The sequence below is a fragment of the Amia ocellicauda genome, chromosome 8, assembly GCF_036373705.1.
Source record: "Amia ocellicauda isolate fAmiCal2 chromosome 8, fAmiCal2.hap1, whole genome shotgun sequence".
NCBI classification, from domain to species: Eukaryota; Metazoa; Chordata; class Actinopteri; order Amiiformes; family Amiidae; genus Amia; species Amia ocellicauda.
This window is the reverse complement of record NC_089857.1, coordinates 4,974,548-4,989,552: the sequence shown is the minus strand read 5'-3', so window position 1 is coordinate 4,989,552 and position 15,005 is coordinate 4,974,548. Positions and strand designations below refer to the sequence as shown.

Sequence of the window (15,005 nt, the reverse complement as noted above, 5' to 3'; positions counted from 1 at the left end):
CGCTATATGCTGCTACCAGGCCATGCATCTTATTTGTACCACCTAAGGTGAGGTGAAATGGAAACCAGGTCCAGCAGAAAAATAATCTTGTGCTCTGTACTGTTTAATATCCCATTTCAAAAGTATCCACAAGAACAGTTTATGGAGTGTTGAAGGCAAAATGTTTTGGTACCTTTGGATAGGGTGTACATTTTAAATATAGAAATCAAATCAATAACCAATCCACACCATCATTCACCACTTGGCCCTCTTCACCACATTTTCAACAATTTAAAATAATCAAACTGCTATTTATTTATTTATTATGTCTCCGTCCCCCACCATCCTCATCCAAGATTCCCTCATCAAGCCCAACTTCCTCTTCAGAGGCGAGCAACTGGGAAATGCATCTTCAAAGTCAGGCAATGCCGCGCTTATTTCATAAAACATCAGGAATATTAAATCAGAAAACTGACCCAGAAAACAAGACTGGGTAGAGTAAATACTAGTAAACAACATTTCACAAAGTACATGGCAGATGATGCTGAATACTGACTAATGAAACTCAGAGGAGTTTGTCATGAGGTCTGATGTGAACTCTTCAGTCTAAGGGATAATAATACACATTACCAAACATCTTTATTTACAATAAGACTGGTCAGATATAAAGGTTTTGAAAATAGTCTGCTCAACTTTTTGGTTGCTTTTATTTTTTGGACCTACGACCAAAATAGGTGGCAAATGTATTTTATTTTAATATCTGAAAGTCATACATATATTTTTGTCTGACCTACAATAAATACAATAAAGTATCATAAGGAATTTAATTTATTGGATTCTTTATTTGTGTTATCTTTATTTCAGAATCCATCTGAAAAGTAATGTGCAAAAAGCAGTGAACCCTTATTGGTTTTATTCCGATAGACACCCAGATACCACATTAAAAGGTGATCGCAATTCCAAGGTTATTGGTATTTATTTTATTTTTTATAAGTAACACCCACTTACGGTGTTCTGCTGTAGGTCTGACACAAGGGCCACTTACTGTGTTACTTTTGCAGTTGCCAAGTTCAGCGCATCAAGGTGCATCTGAGCTAAACGCAGGCCAGGAAATGTTAGGAAAGCACCGATGAGAGAACACAACAGCGCTAGCAGCAGCTTGAATGTAAGCTTGGATATGGGTCCCCTATAAGACAAAGACAGAATTTAATAGGTCATGAATGCCACTGATGGTTTACATTGAATTGATAAGAACAATAATAATGACAACATTGGATTCAAATACAAATATTGATTAACATACTGGGATTCCAGACCCTGCTTTTCAAGAAACTGCACGGCACTTTCAGAGAAATTTGCAAACCCTAGTAAAGAGAGGGGACAAAATGTTTTAGTTAAGTAAAACAAAACAATAAATGCATGTGTGTGTATGTGTACGATAGTGTGATTTACATTAAACAATAATGGATAGCTTTTCCCTCTTGTAGTCTCCTGTTTTTTAAAGGCACAGAATAATTATTATTACAGAACAGCTTCCTGCTCCGATTTCACACACTATCAATTGATTACACTTAATTTCCTAATTTGTGAGCTTTATAGGTATACAACTCTAATAAACTAACCCTGCTGCTTATCCTACTGAAAAGGCACAGCATCAGAGTGCGAGGGTGGCCTTGTCTCATAAATTCTTCCCATTCAGGCACACCCGCCTCAGCACAGAGCATCCTGCTGAAACTGGCCTTGTTCGGGAGGATTGAGCTCCGACTGGCCTTGAGCAGAGAGACCCCTGTCCTTGGCTTCAGATTGGTCTTGGGTCACAGGATTGTATCCAGCGCTGATTTAATCAGGCTTCAGAGAATAATCATGTCCTTCTGACACATACATTTTAATGTATATTGTGATGATTTTGTGACAGACTTGAAACAGTTCTCTACTGCCGGAAATTGGGGGAAATAGATGTAAGCAAATACGGACATTGATACTAAAATACACTGATACTACATTGAAGACTTCTCAAAGGTCAAATTTGGCAAATGAGGTGTATTGTTCAAATAATGGATTCAATTTGGTGACTTAAATAATCTTAAATGGTCCTTATATGAGCTTTTGTACTTTGAACAACTATATAAACCTCTTATGATTGATCTAAAGCATTAGTGGGGAAAGATGTGGTTATGGGTAGACCAAACTTGAGGCCCCCATTCAGTCTTGTGGTCCACAAAATCCCCATGAGCATGTTCAGACTTTAATGCGTCTCCACCTATCTGCTATACAGGTCTGTTTAAAAATGAAAACGGTTTTAATTTCTAGTATAATGGGAATAATATAATCGCACCAATCTCAGACCTGAATTCCACTGCCATTTTCAGATGTGTCCTCCCAGTCCCATACATACAAGTGTTCAGTGTTTAACATACCCGTTTCAAGCCCAAACTCCAAGTAATTCTCAGTCACAATCAGAATCGCCATGGCTTTCACGAAAAAGAAAAATGCAAACGTGATGCAGAGAGAACGCTCCCCTCCTTCTTCCACCTTGAAGTAATGGGCAGTTAGTGAGAAGAGCACCTTTCTGTAAAATGCAAATGTTAAGGAAATCAAGCAAAACCACAGTGCGAAAAAAATAAAATCTTACTTTACTAAATGGCTACATAAAATTATTTGTACTCTGACCCCAAAGCTCGTGAAATCATACAAAATCCTTATAAAAAAAAATCTCGATTGTCCTCCACCACTCTCGACTGTAGAAATGTCTCCTCTTTTACCAATGATTACTTCCATTTCGAGTTCAACGTTTCAGATTCTGACATCTTACTTTTTTCTGTGATGTTCAAAGTGTATGCTTAAGGGCAAATTTGGATGGTTTGGTTTTTGTTTCCACACCGAATATATATATATATATATATATATATATATATATAGCACAACCATAGCCATTACATTACAAAGTAGCTATTTGTTGAAATATTAACTGCACGAGAGGGAAAATAAGTTTCAATTTTAGCCTTATTTTTCTTTGTTACATAAAAGGCGATGAATAGCATTCCTCCTTTGTATTTAAATGATGTTCCTGGTCTTGCTCCATGACCAGTGGAGACTGGCGTATTGTGTGCTGTACTGCTTGTGAGATATGGCATTCGCATTCACCAACACTGCCAAGCACCCTGCCTACAGATCGATTAACTTCATAATCGAAAGTTGGTAATTTTTCTGTTGCAAAGTTCTAGGTTTGCCTGTAGCAAGACGCACGTTTCATATAACCATAAGTGGATACATAAACATTTTGAATCCTTATCACTGTACAAAAAAAGGAAATATATATGGCATTTCGAAATTTAAGATGTGACATCCTATTAAGTGGAAACAAAAACCATAAGACACTATATAAAACCGTCAAGGTTTTAGGTAAGGGATATTCAACCTGTTTTTGTTATTTTGTTTTTTTTTAGAGCTTTCCAAGAGTAACTAATCTGTAATTTACCAGAGGCTTTTAACCTCCAATGTCACATTAACTGAACTGAATGAAGATATGTTAACTTCAACAGCAGCTTGATAGTCAAAAGATTACAACAGGATAGCACTAGTCAGCACTTCTGCATGAAACACAGTGTGAAATGATCATCTTCCAGAAGAAGTGCTGCCTAATTTGAAAGATTGAGCACTGCACCAGACTTGTGGAAGAGCACCCACTCAATGGCAGTAATTGGATTACCTTGTTAATGACTGTAAGCAAGTATGTAGTGATTACAATCTCTTTAACCCAGTAAAACCCTCCATGATCTGCAAATTAAACAGCTCAAAAGATAAACTTAATCCCATTATACTCATACCAGGAAAGACTTTCAAAACATGTTTTTTTTTTTAATGTTACCTTTACATTACCTGTTATCATAAAGAGTAAATATAAACAAAAACATTGTATCTTTCCTGACCAACTAACTCACTCAGCTCTGGAGTTTGATTTCATATCCTCTGTGGTTTAAACACTTTTTAAAATTCTGAACATTTAACTGATTTATACACAGTGTCCTCAATAGGGAGGCCTAAGCCTACAATTCTTTTTTTAAATTCAGCTGACTCCCTGCAATCTCTTTTTCCCATGTGGGATTGTTAATCAACTAATATTTGATAATCTTACACCCTCTGAAAAGTAGCTGTTTAATACACTTCACTGGATACCAGCCTCCAGCCAAACAAGGTATGAGAAACTCAAAGAAATGGAAGTCTGCCAATTTATGAACATGTAATACAAAATGTAATTGTTTGCATATACATCAAGGTACAATAATTCAACTTCAAGGAAGGAATATACTAATTCTCAATTCTAATTCATGTCAAGCTCTATAACTTAAACTGCTCCTCGTTACCCTCATTCAGGAACTACATATACAGTCCCCAGCAGTGAACACTCAGCCCTTTTGGAACTACTGTTTTGTGTGCGAGATTTGCTTTTTCCACATATTCCACAAATATGTCCAATAGAGAAAACAAATGTCTTAATCACCAAAAGGAAATCTTGAGATGAAAAATCCAGGTTTCTTTTGGTTTTAACATTTTAAATATGAATTGCTAGAAGACAAGCCTATTCATCCCAGAAAAAGTATGGCCAATTAGCAGCATTTAGGTTTCTGAACCAAAAAGGTTAAAGTACGCACTACTAGTTTCGTTAATACATGATTTAAGTTAAGAAAAAAAGGTTTATATAATTTGTTTGCCAATGTTCCATGAAACACACATTTTTATCCTGACTCAAGACATTTTGATTCTGAACAAAGATGTGTCCACAAACAGAAGCTTAAGCCCCTAAACACATGAACGTATTTTTTTATTGATCGATACATGGAGATAAATATCTTGCCTATATCTACCTATCTATCCATTTGCGCGGTTACTGCTTTTCAAGGACAGATTTTCCCAAAACAGTCTAAATTCTTTTGAAATGTTTTCCTGAAAGAGCTTTCGGCTGCAAAGTGCTTGTAGACGGCTGCATCTTTACGAGGGCCTATAAACGTGTTTACTGCACACAGAAACAGCCCTCATCATTACCATTACAAATAAAGAGGATGGGGCTCATTAAAGACTCTTTACCACTTCACCGTGTCAACATGCACATTTAATAGCGACTGATAGTTGGGCTGGATTGCTGATGCTGTGACAGCAGTGAAAGTGGAGCTCCTGCTCCCTGGGGTTAGCAGGGACGAAGGGTGAAAGAGCATTTTGATATTCTGCCTCTGGCCTGTGGAAATCCTTGCCACTTTCTATCACTATCTCGGACTCTGTGACTACTGCAGATCAGCCCCTCCAGTGATCCCTTATACTCGGTTTAAAAACTCAAGGTACAAAGGCAAAAAAAATTGTTTCAGAATACGAATACAAATACAAAGGTTGGGTAAAGTCTTTGAAATTCATCATGTAAGAGCACTGCAATGAAGCAAGGTTAACGGAATGGCGTTTCAGATATTAAAGCCATTCAAATATTCTCTCTAGATTTCTTATTGTTCTCCACACAGGCATTCCTGAAAAGTGAGGAATTATTATCAATGTATAAAGCTGATCAGAGATTCACTCACAACATACATGAACACAAACATCTGAGAGACTCCAACCTACTCAATCACATTAAGGCCTATACTGCTTGTAGCAAATCAGTGAAAAATATAAGCAATGCTTTGGGTGAAATGTACACTTAACAAATATAATCAGTACAACGAATGCATCTTCATGTCAAGAAGCGTACAAAAGCGTGATGCTGCCACATGGGAGTCGCAACAGAATAGTTTCTCACTGAACATTTAATAAAACTTTTTTTTAATAGGTTATTTAGTCAATAGATTTATCAATATAATACATGGTTATTTACAAAGAGGATTTTAACATGAAAATGCAGACAAAAAGTAATGTAACAAAAATGCAGCTACTTAATAAGATAGCTTCATGAGTGCTGATTACTGCTCTAAAGGCAAGGTAGCTGCACTAGCACAAAATAAATGAAAAATGTGGAATCAGAGACTTTATATGAAGTTTATCAGTCTACTGAATTCACTTAATACAAAACACCAGATTGTTGCCAAAAATAAATAAATAAATCTAACTGAAAACAACCTTTCCAGAAGTTATAAAACTGAATGTATATGTATATAAACATCTAACACATTCTTAATACTGTGAATTATAGAAACTAAAGAGGATTAAATGAGAAGGCATGGGAATTTTGTACATGGAGGACAAAGTGATTACTTAGTAAAATCAGAGGTGCAAGTGGGGGCTGATAAATATAAGCCTCAACTATTGGGTATATCCTCAGTTGTTTTGAACCGATATACAACAGGGAATATATATTTAAGAGCATGTTTACTTTTATGATACAGATACTGTGAGGCTCAGCAGAAAGGGTGATTATTCTGTTTGGAGGTCATGCAGCTGACCAGCCAACACAGAATACGTTCCTAAAATATCTCCTGGAAGTAGGTTTGTAGGCCTATTTGACAGGCATATATCTAGTAGACTCGATGTCCTTAGCAGAAACTAGGGGGAAATTCCCAGAGAGGTTGAGATGAAGCCGAAATCAAGTAGGCTGTTCATAATACAGTCTGCTTTATTAACATCTCTATGGCTTTTCATATGAATCAACTGATAGGGCATCAAAAATGGGGTGTTTAATTTTCTGCACCTTGCAATCCAGCACCTACAACAGCATTGAACACCTCGACCAGTGAGATTTCACCTTCAGCCTCGACAAGTTAATAAAAGCTCATATTACAGTTCAGAATAAAGAACCTGAATATTAGGTTGCCTAGGTAACATGCTCATTAATCAGCATCCCTGTAATAACTTAATATTTTGTTTCATAAAAAGATCACTTTTAGAAAATTTTGAAAATATGGCACTATTACATTTAATTGGGGATACAGATTGCAACAGAAATGTGCAAACTTATATATAGGTTGTTTTTAGGGCATCACAGAGTAATGTAGTTACATTTTGGAGTTTTCTGATAAAATAGTTACATTTGAAATCAGGGCGATTGTTAGGGTTAGAACCCCAGAAAAGACTAGGATTGAGTTTCTACCAAGTTAACTCAATGGTGTGTAGATTTGTATGGGCATAGTTTCATATATTGATGTTGGCTTGATTCTAGGTTAAAATACTCTAGGTAATATATTGATATAGTACAATGGTATACATAGATTTGGTTTGGCACTGCAATGCAATATCACAGTTCAGAATAAAGATTCTGAATAATATTTAGGTGTTAGGCTGATTATAATGTTATTATAAGAACATTTAGGTTGCTATTAAGAATATTCTTTGGAGTAGCTTAGCAAAGTTTTCCACTAAAATTCAGTTTAGTGATCAAATTAGCCTTCCATTTTGGTCTAGACTTGGGCTATGTTGAGTCACCAGTGAACAAACTTATTTTAAGGTTGAGAAATCATTTCTAGCAAATTGGGTGTAAATGTGGGACTTAACAGCATTCTGGTAGTATATACTCTTTTCTAGAAACTAATGCTTAGATTTACAAACAGCAGCAATGGTATACGTACCATGTCAGCCCCATGAACGGAACATAATTACAGCAACAGTTAGAAATCGATAGTTGATGTTCTTCATTCACATGTTCTTAAATGCCAGGACCATGTTTGAAATTTGTTTTTCTCCCCCTCACCCCCAACAGATCTGACATGGTACGACTGACAGCTGTACATCAAAAACATTGTATGAACTTCCTGAAGCCAAGGAATCAACTGTTTGCTTTCACCCAATTTAAATCAGATAAATGAGTAATGCACCTTTGAATATTAAGAACACCCTTTCAAATGTGTCTTATTTTCCTTTTTGCCCAATAGCAAAAAATGCTAATCTCACAGATGAGACATTAACTAATTATAGAATGTAGTACACAGCAGGTTTGGGGCATTATCCCATTTTTCCTCCTACACTTTTGATTGGGGAAGAACAATATACACTTCAGAAAAGCATGGAAGCTAATCAATCAAAGAAAGTTCTAATAAATGTCAACAGTAATGGAGTACAATAAGCATTATGTGCCCAGCAATGATAGGCATTACCCTAGTGTATCCGAGACCATGGGGTGTATGTACAATTTCATGCGATGAAATTACTATATAGTTAATAAACTGGTATTGCTAATCCATTCATTCCTCACATTTAATGGAGGTTTACAGAATAACTTTACCATGAGTTATAATAAGTGTACTGAACCTTTTTCATTTGAGAAAAGTACTAGATAATTGACAGGATACAAAATACCTTGCTTGTTTCCTTTTCTTTTTTTTGAGACCCCATGTTTTCTGACCTGAATTTCCTACTTACAAATCACATTTACAAATATCCAGGCTCTTTTTGATACACTTGTTCACTTTACCTTAGGTGTCTGTGTAAAGTAAGTCAATTAATGAATAGCTTTGCTTTTTTTAAATAATCTTTGACATATGAAAATCCCCAGTACTCAGTACCTAGTACCATTGTTCAAAAAGGATACATCACAAAGGCTAAGACCAGCAGGCACCAGACAACGCTGATGTTCATTTCACCGGAGGGCTCCACCAGGCTGTAGTACAGTTCAGTAATGAGGTACACTATTGTGGCCGCAACTGTGAAGTCTACCAACCACTGGTACTCAGGAAAGTAGTGTAGAGCTAGAGGGGGGGGGGGAATGTTATGAAACTCACAGCACCTCCCTCAAGTTCATACAATTCAGACTGACATGAGCAAATAGTTTTGAGACATTTGCTGTAAGAAGATTACCTTGTGAACATCTGCATCTTTGATAAAACACAATGCCACAGTGAAACCACAAACAGGGCAAGTAAATTATCTCTAATGCATTGTTAAAACAATTTGGCAGAAACAGTGAATGATCCACAGAAAGAAAGAAGAGTTGCGTTCTAAAATCAAGATGTCTTACCTAGCGTGTCCACTTCAGCAATTGACTTTGTCTCCAGCTGCAAATCAATGTCCTTAGGAATGGTCATTGGTTTGATTTCAATGTGCCCATTATACTTCCTAAGACAGAAAACAAGGAAATAATTATTGTACGTTAACTATTTTACAAGTGACTGAACAATCTGTTAATTAATAACAGATTGGATCACACTGACTAACATTTCATTTGGTCATAGATTATCCTGCGTTATTTCCCTGAGCACCATTTGTTGAGCAAGTCAGAGAAACCGATGCAGAAACAATCTAGAACTCAATATTTCACAAAAGCAACACTGGGATAAAACAAAAATAGACAATTAGCCATTTCCATCAGGTAATGGTCGGATGAAACGAGTGACAAAAGTATGCTGAAATAAAGATCAGATGCTTTTCTTGGACCATATTTCTTTAGCATGTTCTCCATCAAATGACCTGCCGGTAACAGCCACAAAAAAAAAAAAAATCAATCATGTTTTCACATACAAGAGGACTAGAAGGTCATTAGCGCAACCCCAGGAATCGAGAGATCTGTGGGAGAAAGGACCCCATATGCAGCAGTCATCCACTACACTGTAGGGGTGTTTATTACTTAGTATGAACTGAAACATTAAACCTCTCACTTAACTTTTTTAGGATCATTAAATGTCTTAAATGGCTCTAGGCATACAAGACCAATAGGAACAAAACCAGTGCACACTAGGTTGATCTAATTTAAGACTGCATCCTATTTACTTCTTTGAGGAAAGACCTTAGACATTAACAACACTCGGCTGCAACGTGTAATGATCTCTCGACAGGCTACAGGCATGCCCCATGATGATGGTGTGTGGCAGCCAACACAAATGGCTCTCCCGCTGCATTGTTGTCTCTGCTATAGGAGGCACGTTTTTATTGTTAGTTACTGCTAAGCTAAGTATTTTCCATTCTGATATTCTGCAAAGTTCAAATAATGATAGAACATGCACCAAAAAAAAAAAAAAAGTAACAGATTTCTTATATTTTATCTTGGACTAACTCAAAGCCAGTGATAAATGTTGGAAGCATTTTGACCAGCAGGAAAGTGTACAGAAAAGTCTCAACGAGTCATTAGGAGTTGAAGATCACGCCAGCTTCACACTAAGCCTGTGGCGCCTACAGCTGAGTGCCAGCTGTCCTTGGGACTTGTGAACCTTTATTCTTACCCTCCCTAAAGTAGGGGTTTTCTGCACTGTGTTTGTTCACTCCATGTGCACTGGCTAGCAGAGCTTCTTTTAGCATAATACCTCTGTATGACACTCAGCCCTGAGTCAATCACAATACTGTCCTAGTGTATTCAGTCTGGGTGCACCTCATTCAAAAAGGAGCTTTTCTCTTTATTTAAAACAGAGGTACAATAAAAAAAAAGGAATAGAAATTAAATAATTATGTTTTAAGGGAAGCAACCATGATTTAAAAAAAAAAAAAAAAACCTAAAAAGCAAACAAGAAAATATATTGACAGTTTTTGGAACCTATACAAATAATAAGACCATTTATTTTAGGCCTTACATTATGGAAAGCATACAGGACTTGTTTGCTAACTATGCACTCTACGGTGTTTAGTCCGATTCATTCTTAACAGAAGAAAAGAGCTGAACAAGAACACTTATTTACACAACACTTGCTTTCTCGGTATGACATAACAGCTTTGTTTAGAGATTTATTTGAATCAATAAGTACTTAACCGTGTAATTCTTAGTAGCACAACCTGACATAATGAGATAAAAGATCCAGCAGTTAATCTACATATTTGCAGCTGATGCAAAAACACACAAAGTACACAAACCTACCTATCCTTTTTATTTTTTCCTTTTTGTTGTTTCCCAGCAAGGCTTCTAAGCTCATCTTCTGTAGGATGTTGGTACCACCTCAAACTACAAGACACAATGGGAAAAGTGGATTATATAAGCAGCACTTGTAGGGAATCAAAGGGGCAGGGGGGTAAGAGGTTTGTGGATGATATGGTTTGGCAAGTACACAGGTGGGCTTGGGAGGATTCGTGCATGGCTTCTCTAAAGTGCAGTTCTCTCACTAGTAAGTGCAGTCAGGTGATGGAGAACCTTGGAAATGCACTTCAGCCATCTAGAGCAGGAAGGATCTGGCCAGCACTGCTCTCTGATGTGAAGCATAAATGGGAAAAAGTTCAATTGAAAAATTCTTTAACCTGTGAATAGGGGAACTAAACCCCAGTGCAGCTGCTTCAATCTATACCTGTAGTGACGGTCTATCGACTTCATTCCACCATTGACCCATGCTTATGTATTGCAGAACAGTATGTGTCCATTGAATTAAGAGGAAAATAAAAACATATGTTAAGGTTTCTATATGGTTATTCAGTGATGCAAATGCATGTTTGTACTTAAGAGAATTTGCGTTGATGGTTACCTTACCTTCCACTGCAAAGAAGCCATCGGGCAAAGGAGTAGTGAGGTATTATTTTCTGAATGAGACTGGCCATTACCATCGTAAACACCAGCTGCACACCAATTACACCCTAGAGGAAGAGAGAAAAAATTATGAATTCAGAGAGAAGAGATTACACAACACTACATACATCTACATACAATGGGAAACTTTGTTAATACTGTTTAAGTATTTAATAAACACAGGTAGAGACAGAATTGACAGACGACAGATAAACATGTCAAAAGATCTGAAGTCACCTGTCATTACTATTGGCTGGTTTAAAATTAATACATAAAGAAGTACTTTTTATATCTGAAGTTTGCCATGTTGAAGTATTGGTAATCCTAGTTTAACTAAAAACATTTGGCTGGAACCAACTTCACTCTACAGCTGCAGGGCTAGACAACTATTACAGTTTTCCAGCCCTACAGTAGAGTACTGATGTGATGAATTATGTAAGTATGCTTCTTGCACAGATGAATATCAAGAAGCACGAGCACAACCTTAACAGCTCGAACAGAAAGCTTTTCTGCAACCCGGCCCTGTGACCAGTAATACTAGCATACAAGCTGTGAATGTACTAGAAACTTCAATTAACAGCGAAAGTGGAAGGCACGTAAGACAGGCAACATGCCAAGAGAACATTAAGTACGCTGACACCAGAAGCACTGAATCGCAAATTCAAACCTTTAGCGATATACAATTTGAATACTAATGCATCAACTATCTTCTCCCTGAGTTACAGGTATCAGTGCTTGATTCAAACCACACACAGAACGGTTTAGAGTAGGAGTCTTCTCTTTAGCAAAAACAACGGAAATAGTATCATTAATAAACGTTCTACCAATTTTAAAAGAATTAACAGATTTCTGCTATTGATTAGAAGAGGATATCCCAATTAAAAGCAAAATTGGGAAAACTGGAAACATCTAGAAAAAATGCAAGAAAATGCTACTGAAAATTGCATACAGTACAAGTATGTTTATTCCATATGTGATAAACAATTAAAGTTAATACCATAACACTGACAAATACATGTCAATCATGTATGTTAAAAAATCAATTGGCGCTAAAAAGAGTGAATCAGCATATTTACTGGCATTTCTATTAGCCATAGTAAATGTAACCTTTAGCTTGAAATAGACATTTGCATTATTCATTTTTGTACAGTATATCTAGAATTGCAAGATTAAATAATCCATAGAGGTCATGTCATGTTGTATTAAAAACATAACTCTTTAGAAAGAGGTCTTTACAGCTATAGTTACTTAGTCTAGAACAGTCTTAAAAAAGGAGTCTATAAGTATATATAACTGAAATAAATTAATTTGTACTTCAGTTTTTTTTTTTGGCAAGAATGTTTCAGTACAAGATAAGGGATTTCAGTTCTTCATCTCCAGTGCATCTGGGAAATTTACTAAAGCAGCCAAATAATTAAGATTTTTTTTTCCCTACGTTCTTCATACATGTCTGAGCAATCCTAAAATAATCGAACATTACACAAATTGAGAGACATATTCCTTAGGTACTACCATTTATTTTCCAGGGAGCTGTTTGTTACTTATTGTGTAAAATCGAGAAAAGCTTATTCTGGTGGCAAGACTATGGGTTCAGTTTACCACAATACAATCACATTGTAATATTTCAAACCACCCAATAAAAGCCTGTTGTTTTAATTGAAATGAGAGGTCATATTTTGCCATGTAGACCCATCTGCTATACTGCTGCTAAATATGTCATACCGAATGTACTACCAAGCTCTGCAATCCAAAGAGGAGGCTGAAGAAGATTAAGCCACAAGCTACAGTGGAGAATGTCTCAAATAATTCGGTTGAAGTTCAAATCTGTATTTTTATGCCGTTGCAGATAAAAGTCATGGGTTTAGGAAAGCTTAATACATCTGAACTTATGCTTTACCAATTTCCAGAACCACCAGAACACTGTGGGAGGGAAACCAAAAAAAAGATTAGATTACAAAATATTATGTTAAACAATTACTTAAAACTCAGTCGCATACAGCATTAGGAATCCTGTAATTCAAGTAAATTAAAAACAAACAAATAAATATATATATATATGCCTCTTTGATTCAGTTTAGGATACAGTATTGGATTGGCTTTGCAATACTGTACAAGAAAACAGTCTCTGTACATACCAACTTTCTAAAACCAATATCATTCAGCCCATTTGAACACCGTACATAAGCAAAAAATAGCAGTGTCCTCGGCTAATATAGATATACCACTAATAACAAAGGAGTCCATCTGTTTTATTGGCACATGCAGAGCTTTTGAACACTTACAGGAACTGACACTTGCAGACTTTATCTGACAACATTCTCGCTAGTTTATAATTCCATTCAAAACCGCGAGTTACTCAGAGTAAAATTTGGTTCAGACAAATCTGTGTCAAAGGTATCTGAAATCTCTTAATGCATTAAAAAATATATTAAAAATTTTAAATAAATAAGTAAATAAACAATAATAATCGCACATTACAGCACTACATATTTTGTCTAAAAATGTTTCTAGATATTGACTAGAGAAACTTTGAATATGTGCATTTTGAAAGACTGGAAAAAAAAATCTGCACCTTTGTTTAAACTTGGGTTTCTAAGTAAGAAGAATGTGTGTTTTATAGCAGATTTAATGAAAGGATTTGAACATCACTGGTTTTGAATGCTGCTGTTCTACACATAAAGAGATGGGTATGTAGCTAAACACAAATGCTTTGTTTTTCTGTTTGTAAAATATTGTTTACACATTATGTAGTTTACTTTACTATGCTATTCTTAACTTCTCCACTAACAGCATGTTAGACATGTTTACAAGTTGTATTATGTCTCCCGTCACCCATCACAGACTCCTCCTGGAACTGGAGTAAAAGGACATGATGATATACCAAGTCCTGATTATGTAGGGTTCTGGAAAATAGGCCGGGAGGTCCACTGATAAACAAGTCCCTGGGAGGTGAATTGGAAAATGTCCAACATCACATTAGATCGCAACCCTGTACATAGGAGGAATCGGGACAACACACTATGGTTCCAATCTTAGGGCAATGTTCAACAGCAACAACAAAAAAAGTAAATCAAATGGGGGGGATGAAATAAAATTACTACCCTAGAGAGAGGTGTAAATATGTGCAAGGAGCACAAAAATACTGGTGATTTTAAGAAGGTAAAGGGAAGGAAGCAAGAAAAAATTATGTTTGGGGGTTGAAACTGTTTTTAGATGGTTCTGTTGTACAGATGCCACCAACCATTTGTTCATTTAGAAAGGCATTACACATGCTACACTAGAACAAATAGAATTGAACATTTTTTAATGATGAAGATTTGCTATATTACTCTTTAAACTCAAAATGCACTGTCCTTGAATTGCTCCTTACTCCAACAGAAAACATCATAAAGAACAACTGTTTGAGAGAGTCGGTAAGTCAATAAATGCAGGTGCAATACTGTACTTGTCTTTCAGCATTAGATATGGTGAAACAAAGGCCCATACAAACACCAGGCCACTTTAATTATCTGCCCAGCCAGAGGGAGGTCTCCTGTGAAGCTGGAGCTTGCTTGTTTCAACATGTGCTCTGCAGCTAGGAGGGAGAGGCACAAAACATGCTGAAGGTGACATTTGACAGCGTGATACTGATAAACCACAA

The 15,005-nt window shown here is 36.3% G+C and overlaps 1 protein-coding gene across 2 annotated transcripts in view; it reads right to left on the bottom strand.

The window, feature by feature from the left end:
* The window catches only part of tmem161b (transmembrane protein 161B), a 28,404-nt gene that overhangs the window by 8,814 nt on the left and 4,585 nt on the right, over positions 1-15,005 (bottom strand). Inside the window, exons 2-8 of one of the 2 annotated variants that reach the window (XM_066711877.1) lie at positions 11,325-11,433; positions 10,730-10,813; positions 8,906-9,003; positions 8,480-8,636; positions 2,397-2,548; positions 1,283-1,343; positions 1,025-1,165 (exon numbers count right to left, since the gene is read on the bottom strand). In XM_066711877.1, the coding sequence (XP_066567974.1) occupies positions 1,025-1,165; positions 1,283-1,343; positions 2,397-2,548; positions 8,480-8,636; positions 8,906-9,003; positions 10,730-10,813; positions 11,325-11,433 (802 nt within the window). The remainder of the gene's footprint in view (positions 1-1,024; positions 1,166-1,282; positions 1,344-2,396; positions 2,549-8,479; positions 8,637-8,905; positions 9,004-10,729; positions 10,814-11,324; positions 11,434-15,005) is intronic. The other variant, XM_066711878.1, reaches the window with a different exon arrangement.